General features: G+C 53.1%; 3 protein-coding genes and 1 pseudogene across 4 annotated transcripts; 2 read left to right on the forward strand and 2 right to left on the reverse strand.

Moving 5' to 3' along the window:
* Nucleotides 1–1,340: 1,340 nt before the first annotated feature.
* On the reverse strand, nt 1,341–3,109 carry ERICH4 (glutamate rich 4). The gene is made up of 2 exons (XM_006214981.4): nt 2,936–3,109; nt 1,341–2,027 (listed from the first exon to the last, which is right to left on the reverse strand). The coding sequence occupies exons 1-2, from the start codon at nt 3,107–3,109 to the stop codon at nt 1,815–1,817; spliced, it is 387 nt and encodes a 128-aa protein (XP_006215043.2). The 3' UTR covers nt 1,341–1,814.
* Nucleotides 3,110–5,556: 2,447 nt separating this feature from the next.
* LOC116282313 (U6atac minor spliceosomal RNA) lies at nt 5,557–5,656 on the reverse strand (annotated as a pseudogene).
* Nucleotides 5,657–6,486: 830 nt separating this feature from the next.
* DMAC2 (distal membrane arm assembly component 2) lies at nt 6,487–11,909 on the forward strand. Its single transcript, XM_015248539.3, has 6 exons — nt 6,487–6,515; nt 8,255–8,451; nt 9,823–9,903; nt 10,768–10,904; nt 11,002–11,164; nt 11,578–11,909. The coding sequence occupies exons 1-6, from the start codon at nt 6,498–6,500 to the stop codon at nt 11,756–11,758; spliced, it is 777 nt and encodes a 258-aa protein (XP_015104025.1). The 5' UTR covers nt 6,487–6,497; the 3' UTR covers nt 11,759–11,909.
* Nucleotides 11,910–15,441: 3,532 nt separating this feature from the next.
* On the forward strand, nt 15,442–17,407 carry B3GNT8 (UDP-GlcNAc:betaGal beta-1,3-N-acetylglucosaminyltransferase 8). Of its 2 annotated transcripts, none has more exons than XM_006214982.4 (2): nt 15,442–15,590; nt 15,998–17,407. In XM_006214982.4, the coding sequence occupies exon 2, from the start codon at nt 16,030–16,032 to the stop codon at nt 17,221–17,223; it is 1,194 nt and encodes a 397-aa protein (XP_006215044.3). In that variant the 5' UTR covers nt 15,442–15,590; nt 15,998–16,029; the 3' UTR covers nt 17,224–17,407. The 2 variants fall into 2 exon arrangements, with proteins under 2 accessions (XP_006215044.3, XP_072823104.1); XM_072967003.1 differs by having other exon boundaries at nt 15,477–15,613.
* Nucleotides 17,408–17,661: the final 254 nt, after the last annotated feature.

Genomic DNA, 17,661 nt, shown 5'->3' on the forward strand with positions numbered 1-17,661 from the left:
ATCATTGCTTAAAACAGCTGAGTGTGCAGTCATTTATTATATAGCAGTAGATAGCCACAGCAACGCTGATCCTGCCGGTCCATGGACCACACTCTGAATAGCAAGGAGCCAGACCGCTAGATCATCCAGGACCTGTGTTTATGCAATTTTTCTACTTGTTATGCTCTTCCCACCCTCTTTCTCTTTCCCATTCTCTTTCATTCTCTGATAGCTCCCCAAAGAGCTCTCTCCTCAGGCTGGAGCCCTCCACCTGCTGGGCTGGGCAGCTTTTCTACAAATGTGGAACTGGGCAGGAGTTACATTTGCAGCCCTGCTTCTCGGCTTCCATCCTCAGGTATCTTCCTGTCTCCTGCAGGTGGAGCTGTGATGCCCTGCAGTGCGTCTGGGAACATCGATGAAGCCTCACCGCGCATCTGCTCACACCCACATTCCATTTTCAAACGTTTGAAATAGTGCCGCGCAAGAGAAGTACAACGGGAGCTACTTATGTAATTTTAAGTTTTCTAGCAGTCATATTTAAAAACATAAAAAGTAGATGAACAAGCATAGAAAAAGATGTTCAACATCATTAATCATTAGGGAAATGCAAGTTAAAACCACAGTAAGGTACCACCTCACATCCACTAGGATGACTATCATGAAAAACAGAAAAAGAACAAGTGTTGGCAAGGAGGTGGAAAACCGGGACTCTCACGCACCGTTGGAGGGGAGTGGCAAATGGTACAGGCACTGCGGAAAACAGTATGGCACTTCCTCAGATAATTTGGTATAGAACGACCGTACGACCCAGCGATTCCACGTCTGGGTATATATACCCAACAGAACTGAAAGCAGGGACTTGGATAGATATTTGTACCTGCTTGTTCATAGCGACGTTAGTCACAATAGCCCAAAGGTAGAAACAATCCAAGTGCCCATCGACAAACAAAATGTGACTGTACATACAATGGAATATTATTCAGCCTCAATAAGGAAGGAAATTCTCATACATGCTGCAACATGGATGAACCTTGAGGATATTATGCCAAGTGAAATAAGCCAGTCCCCAAAACACAAATACTGTGTGATCCTACTCACAGGAGGTCCCGAGAGTAGTCAAATTCATAGACAGACAAAGTAGAAGGGTGTTTGCCAAGGGCTGTGGGAAGGGGGAGTGAGGAGTTATTGTTTAATCAGTATGGTTTCAGTTTTGCAAGAGGAAAATACATTCACACAATGTGAATGTATTTAACTACTGAGTTGTACACTTAAAAATGGTTAAAATGGTAGCTTTTATGCAATGTGTATTCTACCACAATAAAAAAGTTTAAAATAAACAGGTGAGGTTGATTCTAGTCATATTTTTATTTATCTCAACATACTCAAAATTGTCACTTCAATATGTAATTAATTTTTACAACTATCAGAATGCTGAATATTCTGTTTATCATACCAAGCTCTAAAATTCAGCGTGTATGTTACACTTAGAGCGCACCTCTGTTAGGGCTGGCCACTTTTCAAGTGCTCAACAGCCATCTGCACACATCTCCATCATATTTGGAAAGACCCTTGTCTCCCCTGCAACACATCTGCAGGGCATCTGCAAATACACCTAGAGTTTCCCGGCAAACCTCCCACATCATCTGCAAACACACCCCCCACAGCTCAACACCTCCATCTCATCTCAGACATCTTTAGGAAAAGCTCTTGCTCAAGGAAGGCACGCCAATTCCAAATCGACATTGGCAGGTTGATTTGACCTGCAAATCCCCCCACCTTCTTTGCATAAACTTGCATATCATTCATGTGTCCCTCGGAAGCACATTGGCTGGGCCTCAGATAGTCATCTCAAAGTCGGGGAGGCGTTGGCCTGGGGCAGGGCTCGAGGCCCCCTCCTGCTTCCCTTCCAGCTCTCTGTCCTCTTCCTCGATGCTCTCCTCCTCCTCCTCTTCCAGGAAGGTGACGAGTTCTTCCCGAAGCGCCCCCATTTCCAGCCCCAGGCTGCACAGCTGGCCCAGCAGCTGGACATCCACTCGGCGGAGGTTCCCCTGTGAGTGGGAAGGGGGAGTCATGGGCACCCCACCTCAGAGGGCGAGGGGTTAGTGTGCCCCCACCTTGAACCCTGGGTGGGAATGGCTCCCAGCTCAAGCCCCGGCATAGATCTTTGCCTGACCAAACTTTAGAAGGATCCTGAACATTTTCCTGGGCCCATCAGCACTTCCTTGTGAAATCCAGTTTTAGCAAGACTCCCCCTCCTCCATATCTGATCATTCTCTCAATATCTGATCAGGTTCCTTGCCCTCCCCACTCCTCCAGGTGATGGCTGCTCACCCGGGCCAGCCTTCAGCAAGAATCCTGCTAGGTTGGTTTAGCCAGAATCCCCCCTAGCCCCAGATGTTTCCTCTTAGGAATTTTCTGTCCCCTGACCCCTCCCCTGCTCCTTGGCTGTAATTTTCCTCTTGCCTATGCTGCGTTCGGAGCTGAGCGCATTCTGTCTCCTTTACTGCAAAATCCCACCGCAGGGATCCCCATACTTAGGGCCTGGCCATCTTTCACGGGTGTCATCAATTACTTTTCTTTAAAGGTCCTGGCCCACAGCACGTGGGTGGAGTCCTCACTGTGTCCCTGGACTTTAACTGCCATCCTCTTCTGTCTCTGATCTCTGCCTCTGTCTCCCTCTGTCTTGGCCTCTCCATTCCATTGGCCCTCACTGTCCCCATCTCTCTTTCTCTCTGTGTGTCTTTGAGTCTGTCTCTTTGTCTCTCTTATTCTGTCTCCCTCTCTTGTTATCCCTCTCTGTCTCTCTGTCTCTGCTTGACTGTCTCTTTCCCTACTTCTCTAATCCTGTCTCTCACTTTCTGTCTTTCAATCTGTGGCCTTTTTATTTCCATACATTCCCCATCAATCATCCATTCTCTCCACCTCCATCTCTTGCCCCTCCAAACCCCTCACTCACCAGCTCCTCCCAGATCCACAGCAGACTCTCCCTGGCACTTCCAGTGTCAGCCCCTGGGAACATGAGGGTCTGACCCACCTTCTCCACTGGGGGGAACCCGCTCAGGGCCCGGGGAGGTGGGCCCAGCCCCGGAGGCACCAGTCCAGCCTGCCTCAGCTGCTTCCACAGCTCCATAGTCTTTGGGTAGTGACAGCCAAGAGCAGGAAGTAGCAAGGTCCAGAGTGACCCAGTCCCCCAGGGAGCTGGGGGGAGGGGAGTAAAGGGCAGTAGGGGTGGGGGAGGGTTCTGGGCATCCCAAAGTCCATTTTCCCCTGAGAATCAGCAGCCTCGTGTGGGTTTTGGTTTTTTTGTTTGTTTTTCATGCTGAAGTTTAACTTAAACTCTGTTCTTAAGAATCCAACCACAGCCCCTTTGGCGGAGATCAGACACCACTGTCCCTGACTCTTCTCAGGCAGGACCCCTCACCGGGTGTGTGGATGCGCTGCCTCATCCTTCCCGCCCCCTCCTGGGTCCCTCCCACTGCTCCTTCCCCAGCCTCCCCTGCAGCCTTCTCCACTTGACCTCTGGCTTCCTCCTGCTGGGTTTTTGCCTGTATTCTCCACTCCAGCCCTCCCACAGCTCCCTGATCCGTGGGCCTGAGGAGCCAGAAGTGGCTTCCAAGAGAACGATTCCTCAGCTGCAGTGCCTCGGTGTCCAGGCTGCTGGCCCACAGCTGAGCAGCCAGTTCCGCCCACCCTAGACTTGCCTGCGGTCTTTATCACTAGCGTCTTGGGCCCTGCCACGGAGAAGGTCAGGATGCACTGTGGGCCACCCTCAGCTAGAACCCCTCTTTCAGGGGTGTGAAAATTCCGCCTATATGTCAATGGCTCCCCCGTCTCTGACTCTAGTCCTGACCCCCAGACCTTTACTCAGCATCTCCACCTGGACGTCTCAGCCATCTCAAGGTGAATATGGTCAAAACAGATCTCTCAGCTGAGACCTACCCCACTATTAGTTTCCTATTGCTGTTGTGACAAATCACTACAAACTTAGTGGTTTAAAACAACATAGAGTTGTTATCTTATAGTTCTAGAGGTCAGAAGTCTGGAGTGGGTCCACAGGGCCGGGTTCCTTCTGGAGGCTCCAGGGAAGAATCCATTTCCTAGCCTTTCTTAGCTTCTAGAAGCCACCTGCATTCCTTGGCTCATAAGCCCTTCCCTGCGTCCTTCCAACCTCTTGCACCTGTCATCACATCTCCTACTTCTTGACTCTTCTGCCTCCATCCAAATAGGACTCTCGTGATTACATTGGGCCCATCGAGATCATCCAGGATAACTTCCCCATCTCAAGATGCTTAATCACATCTTCCCTTTACCATATAAAGTAACATATTCACAAGCTCCGGGAATCAAGATGTGGATGGGGGGGGGGGGGGCGCTATTCAGCCTACCACACCTGCCCTTCTGTACCTGCTGCTTTCCCAGTTTCCCCATCTCCATAAATGGCATCACTATTCTTTTAGTTTCTCAAGCTATTGGCTTTGTCCTCAAAACACTCATAACCTGGGCACTTCTCACCATTTCCATTGCCCCGTTCCTGCTACTGCCCACAGGACTCATCTCCTGCCTGGACTATTGCAGTAGCCTCTTCCCTGAACCCTGCTTTCCCCCCTTGCCCTCTAAGGTCTGTTTTCCACTGGGCAAAATGATCCTTAGAAAATGTAAATCAGATCATGCCCCTGCAAATGGAATAAAGTAGTCAGCTTCTTGCTCACCTCTCTGACCCAGTCTCCCACCTCTCTCTGCAAGCTGGTCCCACCTCTGAGCCTTTGCACTAGCTGTTACCTCTGCCTGAAACACATTTCCCCCAGATCTTCTTTTTTTTAATTTATTGAAGTATAGTCAGTTTACAATGGTGTGTTAATTTCTGGTGTACAGCATAAATTTCAGTTATACCTATACATACATATATTCATTTTCATATTGTTTTTCATTATAGGTTACTACAAGATATTGAATATAGTTCCCTGTGCTATACAGAAGAAACTTATTGTTTTTCTATTTTATATATAGTAGTTAGTATCTGCAGCTCTTGAATTCCCAATTTATCCCTTCCCACCCCCTTTCCCCGCTGATAACCATAAGTTTATTTTCTGTGAGTCTGTTTCTGTTTTGTAATAAGTTCATGTCTTTTTTTTTTTTTAGATTCCACATAAGAGTGATATCATATGGCATTTTTCTTCTCTTTCTGGCTTACTTCACTTAGAATGATGATCTCCAGGTCTATCCATGTTGCTGCAAATGGCATTATTTTATTCTTTTTTATGGTTGAGTAATATATATATATATATAATATATATATATATCTCACATCTTCTTTATCCAGTCATCTACTGATGGACATTTAGTTTGCTTCCATGTCTTGGCTATTGTATATATTGCTGCTGTGAACATTGGGGTGCATGTGTCTTTTGGAATTAGAGTTCCCTCCAGATATATGCCCAGGAGTGGGATTGCTGAATCAAACGGTAAGTCTATTTTTATTTTGGGGGGGAATCTCCATACTGTTTTCCATAATGGCTGTACCAAACTACATTCCCACCAACAGTGTAGGAGGGTTCCTTTTTCTCCACACCCTCTTTAGCAAAACAACCCCACGATGGTTAGATACGTATTGTCAGGCCCGAGGGACTCTTTCATCCTTGTCAAGGGGAGTGCTAACCTTCTCTCTTTCATACGACACTCCCCCAGATCTCTGAATGGCTGTTTTTCCGCTTAAATGTCATCTCTTCACAAAGGTCTTTGCCGATGGCCCTATGCCCCAGTCACTCCCTTTTATAGTGCCTGTTTTTATTTGCCTCTTATCAAACACTGTCTGAAATTATCTTGCCTATTCATTTGTTTCTTAACCATCCTCTCTCTGCCTGGAATGTTGACTTCCTGACGAAGAAGGTTGGTCTGCCCTGTTTACCACGGCAACCTCAGTACCGAGAACAGTGCCTGCCACGTGGTAGAGACTCAGTAAATATTTGTATAATGAATGAATAATTCTATCCATAAGACTTCGTATTGAATTTTCACGCCAAGTTCTAGCCTTGAACTCCAAGCTAAAATTGTGAACACATCACAATGCTAGTCTTGAGATCCCACTTCTGTCCCCTACCTAGATCTAACCTCAACACCCACCACCCACACCTTTCCCGTCCCTGACCCTGCTTTAAAGAAAGAAGCCAACAGTTTCTTAGCGCATCATTCCCTTTTCTAGGGAGGTAGCAAGCCAGAGCTAGAGGAACAGGAAAGCTGAGGGGGGCTGTGAGTGCAGTGGGAGGTCAGGAAGGTACTCCAACAGGAAGGAATGCCCACCCTCTTCTAGGGAAACGCTGCGGAGTCCCACATACTAAGGCCCGTGGAAGAAGGGACGCCAACCGATCCTTAACCCCGAGAAGAGTGAAAAGTGTGTGTTCCTTTAAGAGGAGGGTTGGAAAACGGAGGGGGCGTGGCCATGAGAAAAGACGCCCGAGTCTGAATCGGTTGGGTAGGATTGAAAAAAGGCCAGCCCCTTCCGGTTACGTAGTCTGAACAAGATGGTGGCGCCAAGGACGGTGGGTGACCTCAGCTAGAGCTCCTAAAATTAGCCCCTCTGCCTTCAGGGCCTCTGTCGGCCCCCAGGAAGCAAGGAGCAGGAGGGAGCAGGGGGCCTGTCCCTCTAACTCTCACGCTGAGCGGAGACGTGTGGCCGCAGGGGGTCGGGAAGGATCCGTGCGGGTCACAGACCGCGGAGGAGAGAGACCAGTGGGGAAGCAGGGCGTTCGGTCTGAGAAAGCGCGCCCAGCCAGTTAGGAAGGGATCCGACTGCGGGCGGGTGAGAGTGGGACCTGCAAGGGATGAGGGTTTGGAAGGGACTGGCCGAGAAACTGGGATTTAAGGTCCTAGGTTAGGGGACCAAAGGATACAAGTGAGGGCGACTCTTGGGAGAGTTAGGAATTTTGATGGAAAGCCAAAGGGATGATGGGGGTAAGGGGGGCAGGAACCAAGAGGTGAATTTGGGAATTCCAAGGAAGGACCTATTAGAAATTAAGGGGAGAATTTGCCATATTGGTGGAGAGAATTTAGGAAGAATGGGCAAAATCAAGGGATAGACTTAACGAAAAATTAAAGTAAGAGGTTGGCAAGGTTCACAGCCGCACTATATACAACAGCCAAGACATGGAAGCAACCTAAATGTCCATCCACAGATAACTAGATAAAGAAGGCTGTGGTGTATTTATACAATGGAACACTACTCAGTGATTTAAAAAAAAGAATAAAATATTGCCATTTGTAGCAACATGGATAGACCAGGAGATCTTCATTCTAAGTGAAGTAAGCTGGAAAGAGAAAGAAAAATACCATATGATATCATTCATATGTGGACTCTGAAAAAAAAAGAAAAAAAGGACACTAATGAACTCATCTACAAAGCAGATTTGCAGACATAGTAAACAATCTTATGGTTACCAGAAGGGAAGAGGGTGGGAAAGGATAAATTTGGGAGTTTGAGATTTGCAAATGTTAGCCACTATATATAAAAGTAGATATAAAAAAGCAGATTTCTTCTGTATAGCACAGGGAACTATATTCAATATCTTGTAATAACCTTAAATGAAAAAGAATATGAAAACGAATATATGTATGTATACGTGTGACTGGGACATTGTGCTGTGCACCAGAAATTGACACATTATAACGGACTATACTTCAATTACAAAAAAAAAAGCTAGATGACATTCAATTAAAAAATAAATAAAGTGAGCTTGGGAGCTTAAGAGGAATTTTGAAGGAAAATAAGAATTTGGGCAAAATTATCAGGAGAATGTTGTTAAAGCAAAAGGAGAAATGGAAGAGGCTAAGAGAAAACTTTAGAGGGGAAATTGAAGGAAGAGTTTGGGAGCTTTAACAAGTTAAGGGTGGTTTGGAGAAAAGATTATATTTGGGGTAAAGGAATGTGTTATTCAGGAAGATTCTGGGGAGAACTGGATAAAATTAAGAGGAGAATTTGTGGGAAACTAAGAGGTCAGATAATAGAGGGTTTGAGAGGAAATAAGGGTTTGGGGGAAATTAGGGGGAGAATTTGGGGAAACCAAGAATATTTGGCCAAATCAAGGAGAATTTGGGGAAGAACTTGGGGGAAACATGAGGAAATTTTGTGGATCCCAGAGAATTTGGAAGTTCTGAATGGAGAATTAAGTGAGCAGGAAAGCTTTGGGGAGGGGGGATTTGTGGAGCAAGCACAGGGGGATCTCACTGTGTGTCTCACAGGAGGCTCCAGGCTCAGCCCCTCCTCCCGTCTCCTCTTCCCCAGTCCCTGCGCCTGGTGGCCCCGGTATGGAACCGGGGTGCCGGCAGCATCCGTGGCCTGAGCAGGGCAGTGGACCCGGAGGGCAGTCAGAGGAAGGAGAGGACGCTGTTCCAGTTCCTGGCAGACCGATTCTATGACGTGGCGGCCTTGAGGGAGTACATGCTCCAAAAGCAGGTGTTGAAGGTGCACCAGAAGAATCGGTGAGAACCCCTGGCCTGCAAGACCCTGCTGCTCAGGCCTCCCTAGTCGGTGCCCACCCTGCCCTTGCCACTCCAGGCAGTGCCAGCTGTGCCCACTTGGCAGCATCATCTCCAGCCCACACCTTTCCCACACTCCAGCTCATAAAGGCAGCCTGCCACCCATCTCCTCTTGGAGTTCGAGCTGGCACTTCAGACTATGTGGCTAGCGGCACACCCTTGATTTCCCCCTAGAAAGTCTTCTCACCCCAAGCCTTCTCCATCCCAGTGAACAGCCACATTCTGAGGAGTCATCCCTGATTCCTCTCTTTCCATCCCTTCCGTCCACATCCAGTCCATCAGTAAAATACTAGAATGTCACAGGTTTGCCCAGCGGTCATCTCTTACCTGGTCACCTCTTGCCCCTACAGTCTGTCATAGTCTCCAAAGCAGCCAGAGGACTCTTCAGAGAGCAGAATGGGTCACATGACCGCTTTGCCTCAAACCCTCAAATGGTTTCCAGTTGCAACTAGAATAAAAGCCAAACTCTGAGGCTGAAAACCTGGCCCCTACTGAGCTTTGAGACCTCCACCAGGGACTCCCCCCACCCCGTCAGCTGATGGCCTTATTGCTATTCGTTCAGCCATCCTAATTCAAGCCTCCAAGCCTTTGCACTCACTGTTCCTTGGCCTGGCAGACTCTTGCCTTGACGTCTGCGTTCCTTCTCCCACTCATTCTCTGCTCAAGTGTCATTTCCTTCAAGAAGCATTTCTTCATTTTTTTCCTATCATTACATCATTTTTATTAGTGATTCTTATACTGTGAAATATTTGCTACATTTTTTGATGACATTCATAGTTCATTCAGAAACAGGCTTTCTGGGTTTCGGTAGGTGCATGAATACTAATTACTACACAAATATAAAACTCTTGTTATTCTGAAATAAGTTTCCTCAAGATTATTTTTATGTGGCTAGAATGACATGTCATGAAATAGAACAGAAATTTCCATTTGAATATAACTCTTTATTCCTAAGAAGCATTTCTTAACATCCAAACTAAATTAGCCTCCTCTGTCCCTACCCCTGACCCAGGCCACTCCTAGTCTGTTCTTCTGTGTTAAAATCAGCATGGAATTGATACTCTGCAGTTTGTTACTTGTTTCCCCCAGTGAAATAACTACACAAGGGCGGGGCTGGTTATCTGCCTTGATCACCACCGTCCCCAGGTGCCCAGCACCTAACAGGCACTCAGTAATTATTTGCAGTCTGAGTGTGTGTGTCCCCCTGCCTGCCTGCCTGCGTCTTGTGCTGTGGACTCTGACCGTGTCAGCAGCGCGGGGGCCTGACGACGGGTGTGGTGCTGCCAAGCCTTATCCTCACTCTCCTCCCGGCAGGTCCTTCACCTACATCAAGGAGCGATACGGCCCGTACGTGGCAGGTGCCCACTTCATCCTGAAGCAGGGAGGCGCAGTCAAGTATGACGACAAAGGTGCAGAACGGGGTTGGGGGAGGCGGGAGAGCGGCTCCAAGCCCCAGGCTCTTCAATCAGACAGGCTTCTATGCGCCCCCCAGTCTCTGTCCCCTCCTAGCTGTGTGACTTGGGACTTGTTCCTGAGCTTCAGTTTTGTCATCTGTAAAATGGGTTTGCTGTAAAGATTCAAAGCCATTTTGCAATTCAGACAGTTGTAACAGGCCCGGCCTGGCACGTGTGCTCAGTGTTGATGCTGCTTTTCTTTGCTCTTTCCCCCTTCCTGTCTCATTCTTACCTTCCTCCTCCTCCTCCCTTTTTTCTGCCTTTTAAATATTTTATTATATATGTTTTTGTTTTGGGGGAGGTAGCTTTATTTATTTATTTATTTTTAATGGAGGTACTGGGGATTGAACCCAGAACTTCATGCGTGCTAGGTATGCACTCTACCTTCCCCCCTACCTTTACTTTTTTGAAAAACAAAATTCATGTAAGCTTCATCAACCCCTCATCTTGGTTCCAGTTAAGATTCTCACTTGGCTTGAACACTTCCTCCAGCACCCGTCTGAAAATGCCTCAACTTTTGCCCATCTACAGGGAGTCTGGTCTTAGAGCTCTATTCTCTTTTGTTATCGGTAATCTCTTTGACCCTCAGCTTCCAGGTATGTAAAATTAGCCAAACCTTCCACCTTTGATGGGATTGTCAGGGGATCCAATGAGACCAGACACGTAAAGCCCTTAGTCCAGGACCTGGAATATAGTAAGTGCGCCAGGCCCAGTACCGTCGTGCTATGCGGGCTGGGAGCGCTCTCAAGAAGTTGGTGGCCTAGGGGTGGGTAGGGTACCCTGCAAACCCCGTCTTCCGTTCCAGGTTTCAGGACAAGGAGTGGATGCGGTCAAGTGGGCGCGGCCTGTCCTCTCTTGAGTTCTGGGAGTTCCGGGCGGTGCCCATAGAGGCTGTCGATGCCAGTGGCTGTGCCATCAACTACCAAGGCCTGGACCACCTCTGTGAGTGGGGGATGGGGATGGGCAGGGCTCTGCACTTTCCCTTTCGTGGTGAGCTCCAGAAGGGCCCTCGGTGCCATCTGCCCTCTCCCCTATCTAGTGGCCCTGAAGGAGCTCCAGTCCCTGTCGCTGCGGTGCTGTCCCCACGTGGATGACTGGTGTCTTAGCCGCCTCCACCCGCTGGCCGACTCACTGCAGGAGCTCTCGCTGGCTGGTTGCCCCCGAATCTCTGAACGGGGCCTTGCCTGCCTCCACCACCTCCGGTGAGACCTCAGCTCAGGGTGGGCCCCAGGCCAGGCGAGGCGCTACCACCCAGCACAGATACATGGGAGAGGGAGTGGAGAGGGGGCGCCGCTGGGCAGCTCCCGCATGCCTGCCTCCAGGACAGAGTCAGTGTGTGTGGTGATGAGCACAGATGAGCAGCACGGCAGACCCCTGGGAGAACGGAGGACCCCTAGTTTTTTTGTTTTAATGGAACTCCATGATATTTACACTGTTGCAAAACAAGAGGAGCCAGAGGTGTCTGTAACTAACATGGTGGGTCTCATGTACTTGGGCCCTCAGACTTTTATTTTAGGAAGCTGGGGGTTGAAGTGGGGGCGGGGGCAACCCCCTCCCTACCCTGATGCACAGACACGCCATCCTTAGGCGGGCCTCCCTCATCTTGCCTCCTCAGGAACCTCCGCAGGCTGGACATCTCCCACCTCCCTGCTGTGTCCAACCCGGGCCTCACTCAGATCTTGGTGGAGGAGATGCTGCCCAACTGTGAGGTTCTGGGGGCTGGCTGGGCCCAGGGCCTCAAGTTGGGGCTGGAGGAGCAGTCGCAGGACACAGCCAGCAGCCCCATCCCTGCCTAGACTCAGCCTGCGTCAGCAGGGCTGTGCTGAGGGGCCGACAGCCCAGTTCCAGCTTCTAGCCGGTCTCACCAACGTGGGGGTCGGTTGGTCGGTCGGGCGGGCTGAGGGGCCCTGGCGGGATGGAGGGAAAGAGTGTGAGGCGGGGTATTTACTTCCCAACCCAGGGGGCTCTGTACCTTGGGCGGAAGGTCACAGCCCCTGTCAGGCACGCGTACCTCCTTCCAGCTCACAACCTCCTCCTGCCTCTGCAGGCCTGGGGGAGGTGGGGGCTTCCCCACACCGCGCCCACCACTATGTCAAGAAAACTCTGGTCAAATTATCCCATTTGCATGTGCTGCTGTTTCCTGCCGGGACCTGACCAAACAGGGGCTGCTACCCACGTTTTACAAGGTGCTCTTCCCTGTGTGGGACTCAGCTCACCGCAGGACCCAGGCGTGGTCCGCACCAGTGAAGGCTGGGAGCGCCTCAGGTCCACGGTGTTCCTGCTTATTGCATTACTGACTCAGCTCCAAATTCAACTTTCTTGTTTGCTCTGTGAAAATTGATCTGGCCCTTAGAAATATTTTTCCCCTGCTAACTGGCGTGATCAGGTTTGCCAGCAGAGGGCACTGGGAAGACGTTCCTCGTCAGGGGAAAGGCTTTTGCTTCCTGGCTCAGGTGTGCAGCACGGCGCCCCCTGCAGTGCTGGCTCGGCTTCCCCAGTGCCTGGTTCCTGAAGCCCCAGGTGGTCAGCAGCGCCCCCGGCAACACCCCCAACACACACACACACCCGCAGCTTCACGCAGGAGCGCCTGCACGGAGACACCTCCCTGAATGTGTCGCCACAGCTCTGAAGGTGGATTTCCAGTAAATTCTGAGGCACCTTACCAACGAATCCCTTCCTGTTTCAATTTGCTGTTAAAGTCAATAATTCTTTATATTAAACTTTCCCTGTTCAAAGCACTATGTAGTTTTTCTCTCCGGATTGGATCCAAACTGATACAGGACTGGCATCCGGAGAGTTCCCAGAGATGAACTCAGAGGGACAGGATTTGGGAGTTGGTTTTTCCTGCCTCTGGCTTGAGGGCAGCACAGAAGCCCCTGGCCATAGGCAGAGGCACGTGAGGAACCCAAGGCATGCAGCAGCAGCAGCATCTCAGAAGGGCTTCCTCTGGGGTTGTGATGAGGCACCAGCTGAAGGGCGTGCCCTGGGGGCTCCTAGGCTGCTGTGCTGACCTGTGGCAGTGATGACAGCCCTAAAGACAGTGCTGGGCGGGTTCCCTGGAGTGACTTTGAGCACCCAGCTCAGGTCACTGTCTCAGAACTGGAAAGCCCTCATGACAGCCCCCACCACAGTTCTTTCTTACTTTTAGCTCCAGGGCCGGTAAATGTGCTTTTTCCACAGAAGTTTGTAAGCTGCTAAGGTGCAACAGCTGACTTCCCGGTCTTAAGTTTCTCATGTAAAAGTAAGGACACTGACTGGTAAACAGTGGGACCCAGAAATTTGGAATCAGGTCATCTGGTTGGGCCCAAAAGAATCAGATTCTCGAACCCCCCGGTCACTGCAAGCCCCCCGTTGCCAGTGTCTGAGACCACCGGGGATCCCTGCCCTGGAAGCCCTGTGCTGACCTCTCCTGGGGCAGACGCCCTGGAAAGGGTGACTGCTCTTAAGACTTTCACAAGTGCCTGCTGCTGTCACTAGACCCAGAAATACCAAGGGTCAAGTCTCGGCGCACTCCAGGGGACAGGTGCTCACTATGACCCGAAGGCAACAGCTTTGACACGAAAAGGGGAAGACTTGCAAACATGTAGTGTCAGAACCCTGGGGAACCTGTGCAGGAGTGGGTCCTCGGGGTGTTAGCCAGTGAGGGCAGATCTCACTGGCTGGGGCCCAGTTCACTGGCAGGAGGGCACTTTAGTACTAGATCTACATGTAACGGGTTAGCTAGTGCAGCTGGGGGCAGTCCTGACAGCTCTTCTAGGTTGGCTGACTGGAATTTGGACTCAACAGTGACCTACAACCCCTAAGGCAGGCGAGAAGCCAGAACTGCCCCAGCATCATCTGGAGAGGGACCTGAAGGCTCGGGAGGCAGGAATGCTGGGTTGTGTTCACCATGTTCTACCTGCACATCCCCCTCAACCATGCTCCACAAGGCACCTCTTCATTCTTGAAATTCGACTGTACCTGTTACAGTTGCTGGGTGGTTTCTCTCTCCTCATTGGGTGTCTGCAGACTGATGCACACAGCAACCAAAACCCTCTGCTTCGAGACTTCCCACCGCTCCCAGGAGGGGCAGCTGCCCAGATCGAAGAACCTCCACGCCCTGGGAGGTTCTCTGCTCTGCTAGATGAGCAGAGAGTTAGGGGGCCTGGACCCCCATCCTGGTCTGGGGGAGGCTTGAAGGCCCCTTCCAGGGATGCTCAGGGCCCTGACCCCAGCCCATTCTAGCTTTTATTCCATCAATATTTCCCACCTCCTCTGCACTCACTTCCCCCAGCTGGTCCCATGGGCTCCATTATTCAAACCTGGCAGGGAGGGAATCAGTGCTGGACGGATAATCAACTGCTGCTGCTGCTGCTGAGATGATCGGCAGTCCCCAGCCTGGGTGGGGTGAAGGGTGTCAGGCCAGGCTCGCTGAGGGGCCTTCTGCCCCACCCCAGGAGGTCTGGAATGAGGAGGCCCCCCTGCCTGCCTCCCCAGACAGCTGATGCAGCCCCAACAGCAGGGGCCTCTGGAGGGCAGGGATGTAAACACAGGCAGACACTCTCTCCCTTCCCAGGGGGCCGGATGTGAGTGTTCCTGGAGTCATGGTGCAGCTGGAGACAGGGCCGGGGCTGGAGTGAGGGATTCCCGCCCCACTGGGCAGGCAGCCCAGGCACCCAAGGGGACAGAGGAGGTGCAGGGGTCAGCTTAGCTCCAGGGCTCCTGGTGCCTCCACCCATCACCCTTCACTGCCCTCTAGCCTGGCTCATGCTCCACCCACCCCTTCCATCTGCCCCACTCCTGGCAGCTCTGGCTCCCTTCTCGGCCTCTCCCTGACTGAGGCTCTTTCCCCCACCCTGCGTCCCTCCACCTGCCTCTCCTCATGTCCCTTTCTACCCTCCCCAACAGGGGCTTCTCTTTTCTCTCGCTGTCTCCATTTCCCCCCTCCTCCGACTCCACTTTCCCATCTCCTCTCCTGGCAGCTCTTTCCTCTTTGCCTCCCCAAGTCCTCTTTGCCTCTCCCTGGCTGTCTCTTCTCTGCACTGTCTATCTCTGCCTGTCTCTCCTCCTCCTCCCCAGCCCCCTTCCCAACCCCCACCCTGACTGGGGGGGAGGGCCGATGACGACACCCCCTACCACTGGCAGGGCCACCCGTGCCCTCTCAGCACATTCACCTCTGCCCCGCCCTCCACCCCCGGCCAGGCCCTGCCACTTTAGGACTCTCTCTGTCCCCGGGCCCTCAGCCCATGGCTCCACCAGCCCTCAGCCTCAGCCTCCCACGGGCTCTCTCCCGGGCCCCTGGTTCTCCCCTCCCCGGCCTGCTGGCCCCCCGTCAGTCTCTGCAGCCACCCCGGCACCTTTCCCGCTGTCTCACCAGAAAACCAGCCCTAACACGTCAGAGCCCCATCTCTCAGGTTGGCCTCCTGCCCTCCTGCCCTCCTCCCCGTTCCCTCTCCCCTCCTCCCTCAGCCCCGCCCCAGCCCCTCCCGGCCCCTGGGGCCCTCCCAGCCTCTAGCTCCCCTCCCCGCCCCGCCGACCGGCTGGGCTGGAGAACAAGGGCAGTAGCTCCAGGACGAGGGCAGGGGAGGCGGCAGGGAGGGCCGGACCAGAGGCCCAGGGCGCTGGAGCTGGCGGGAGCCGGACCCGGAGGTAAAGACAGAGCAGCGCCTGGGGTGAGGACTTGGGCGGTAGAGGGAGGCTGGTTTCTGGTTTCCACGAAGGTGGAAGGAGGGGACCCTGTGATCCTGACTCCCGGTAAGGGGGATGAACTGGTGGGAGAAGGTTGGAAGGGCGGAGTACCAGTCTCTAGGGTGGGGATGGGGTTGAGGATGAGGAAGAGGCAGCCTCCTGAGTTTCTAGGAAGGTGGAAGGAACTGGGCTGATGGTGGAAGAGCAGGGTATTGGAATGGGAGCAGGGATCCGCAAGTCCAGGAAGAGGGGAAAGTCCTTGGTGGAGGGCTGGTTTAGGGTCTGGGACTGTGAGAAGCCTTACTGGGGTTGGCAGGGGCTGGAAGGCTCATCCCTGCACCCCAAAGGCCTCTGTGGTTCCTTTGCAGCTCCCACAGCTGCCCCTTCGCTGGGTCGGGTCATGCGCTGCCCCAAGTGCCTCCTCTGCCTGTCAGCACTGCTCACACTCTTGGGCCTCAAAGTGTACATCGAATGGACGTCGGAGCCTCGGCTTAGCAAGGCCTACCCCGGACCCCGCAGCACCCCGCCAGGCCCCACGCCAGCCTGCCCTGAGCCCACCCTGCCGGCTAACCTTTCAGCCCGTCTGGGCCAAACTGGACCGCTGCCCACGGCTTACTGGAACCAGCAGCAGTGGCGGCTGGGGACCCTGCCCAGCGGGGACAGCACTGAGGCGGGGGACTGCAATGCCTGGGGGGCTGCTGCTGCTGCCGAGATCCCAGACTTCACCTCCTACCCCGAGGACCTCCGCCACTTCTTGCTATCGGCAGCCTGCCGGAGCTTCCCACGGTGGCTGCCTGGGGGTGGCGGCGGCCAAGTGGCCAGCTGCAAGGATTCTGACGTCCCCTACCTGCTACTGGCCGTCAAGTCAGAACCAGGGCGCTTCGCGGAACGACAGGCCGTGAGGGAGACATGGGGCGGGCCGGCTCCGGGGGTCCGGCTGCTCTTCCTGCTGGGGTCCCCAGCAGGCAAGAGGGGGCCTGACTTAGGCTCCCTGGCAGCCTGGGAGAGCCGCCGCTACAGCGACCTGCTGCTCTGGGACTTCCTCGACGTCCCCTTCAACCAGACGCTCAAAGACCTGCTGCTGCTGGCCTGGCTTGGCCACCACTGCCCCAGTGTGCGCTTCGTCCTGCGAACCCAGGACGACGCCTTCGTACACATCCCTGCCCTGCTGGACCACCTGCGGGCCCTGCCGCCCAGCAGGGCCAGAGGCCTCTATCTGGGCGAGGTCTTCACCCAGGCCAAGCCCCTCCGGAAGCCTGGAGGACCCTTCTACGTGCCTGGGTCCTTCTTCGAAGGCAGCTACCCGGCCTACGCGAGCGGGGGCGGCTATGTCATCGCCGGGCGCCTGGCACCCTGGCTGCTGCAGGCAGCGGCCCGCGTGGCCCCCTTCCCCTTTGACGACGTCTACACAGGCCTGTGCTTCCAAGCCCTGGGCCTGGCGCCCAGGACCCACAAAGGCTTCCTCACGGCCTGGCCAGCGGACCGCACCGCTGACCCCTGTGCCTTCCGCGACCTGCTGCTGGTGCGGCCCCTCAGCCCCCAGGACAGCATCCGGCTCTGGAAACAGCTGCAGGACCCTCAGCTCCAGTGCTGAGCCTCGGCGTGGAGGGGCGGGCAGACCTGGCCTGGGTCTCGGCACCGGCCCCTGGCTCAGCCTCTCCTTCCAGTCCTCGGTGTGAAATGGAGCCTGCTCGAGCCCCTCCTGGGCCTCCCTAGGCCAGAGGCCTCCCCAAGAGGCAACGGACGTTCTGTCTTTTTGTTTTTTAAAAATATGCTTTCCCTCCTGAGGCCTGGAGTCGCCTGTATCTGAAGGGTACCAGGGGGTTTTACAGAGCAGAGCTCATCTGTACCCTGACCTTCACACCAGACACCCTCGCCATCCTTACTGGGCAAGGCCAGCCCCGATGGCCTTCTGGTCACCGTGCTGGACACCAGCCTGTCCCCGTTCTATGGGAGACAGGAGCCCATCTCTGTAGGTCCCCCACCCCTACCTGTCTGCTGAAGCTGACCCTCCAGCTTGCAGAAGTTTCCA

Source organism: Vicugna pacos, chromosome 9, assembly GCF_048564905.1.
Source record: "Vicugna pacos chromosome 9, VicPac4, whole genome shotgun sequence".
Lineage (NCBI taxonomy): Eukaryota > Metazoa > Chordata > Mammalia > Artiodactyla > Camelidae > Vicugna > Vicugna pacos.

Bases quoted from the DNA above. Each gene is read 5' to 3' on its own strand.
- ERICH4 (XM_006214981.4), bottom strand. From the start codon at position 3,109: ATGGAGCTGTGGAAGCAGCTGAGGCAGGCTGGACTGGTGCCTCCGGGG. The intron at 2,028-2,935 runs GTGAGTGAGGGG...TCCCACTCACAG, and splicing joins TGTGGATCTGGGAGGAGCTG to GGGAACCTCCGCCGAGTGGA.
- DMAC2 (XM_015248539.3), top strand. The intron at 8,452-9,822 runs GTGAGAACCCCT...TCCTCCCGGCAG, and splicing joins AAGGTGCACCAGAAGAATCG to GTCCTTCACCTACATCAAGG. The intron at 11,165-11,577 runs GTGAGACCTCAG...TTGCCTCCTCAG, and splicing joins GCCTGCCTCCACCACCTCCG to GAACCTCCGCAGGCTGGACA.
- B3GNT8 (XM_006214982.4), top strand. From the start codon at position 16,030: ATGCGCTGCCCCAAGTGCCTCCTCTGCCTGTCAGCACTGCTCACACTC.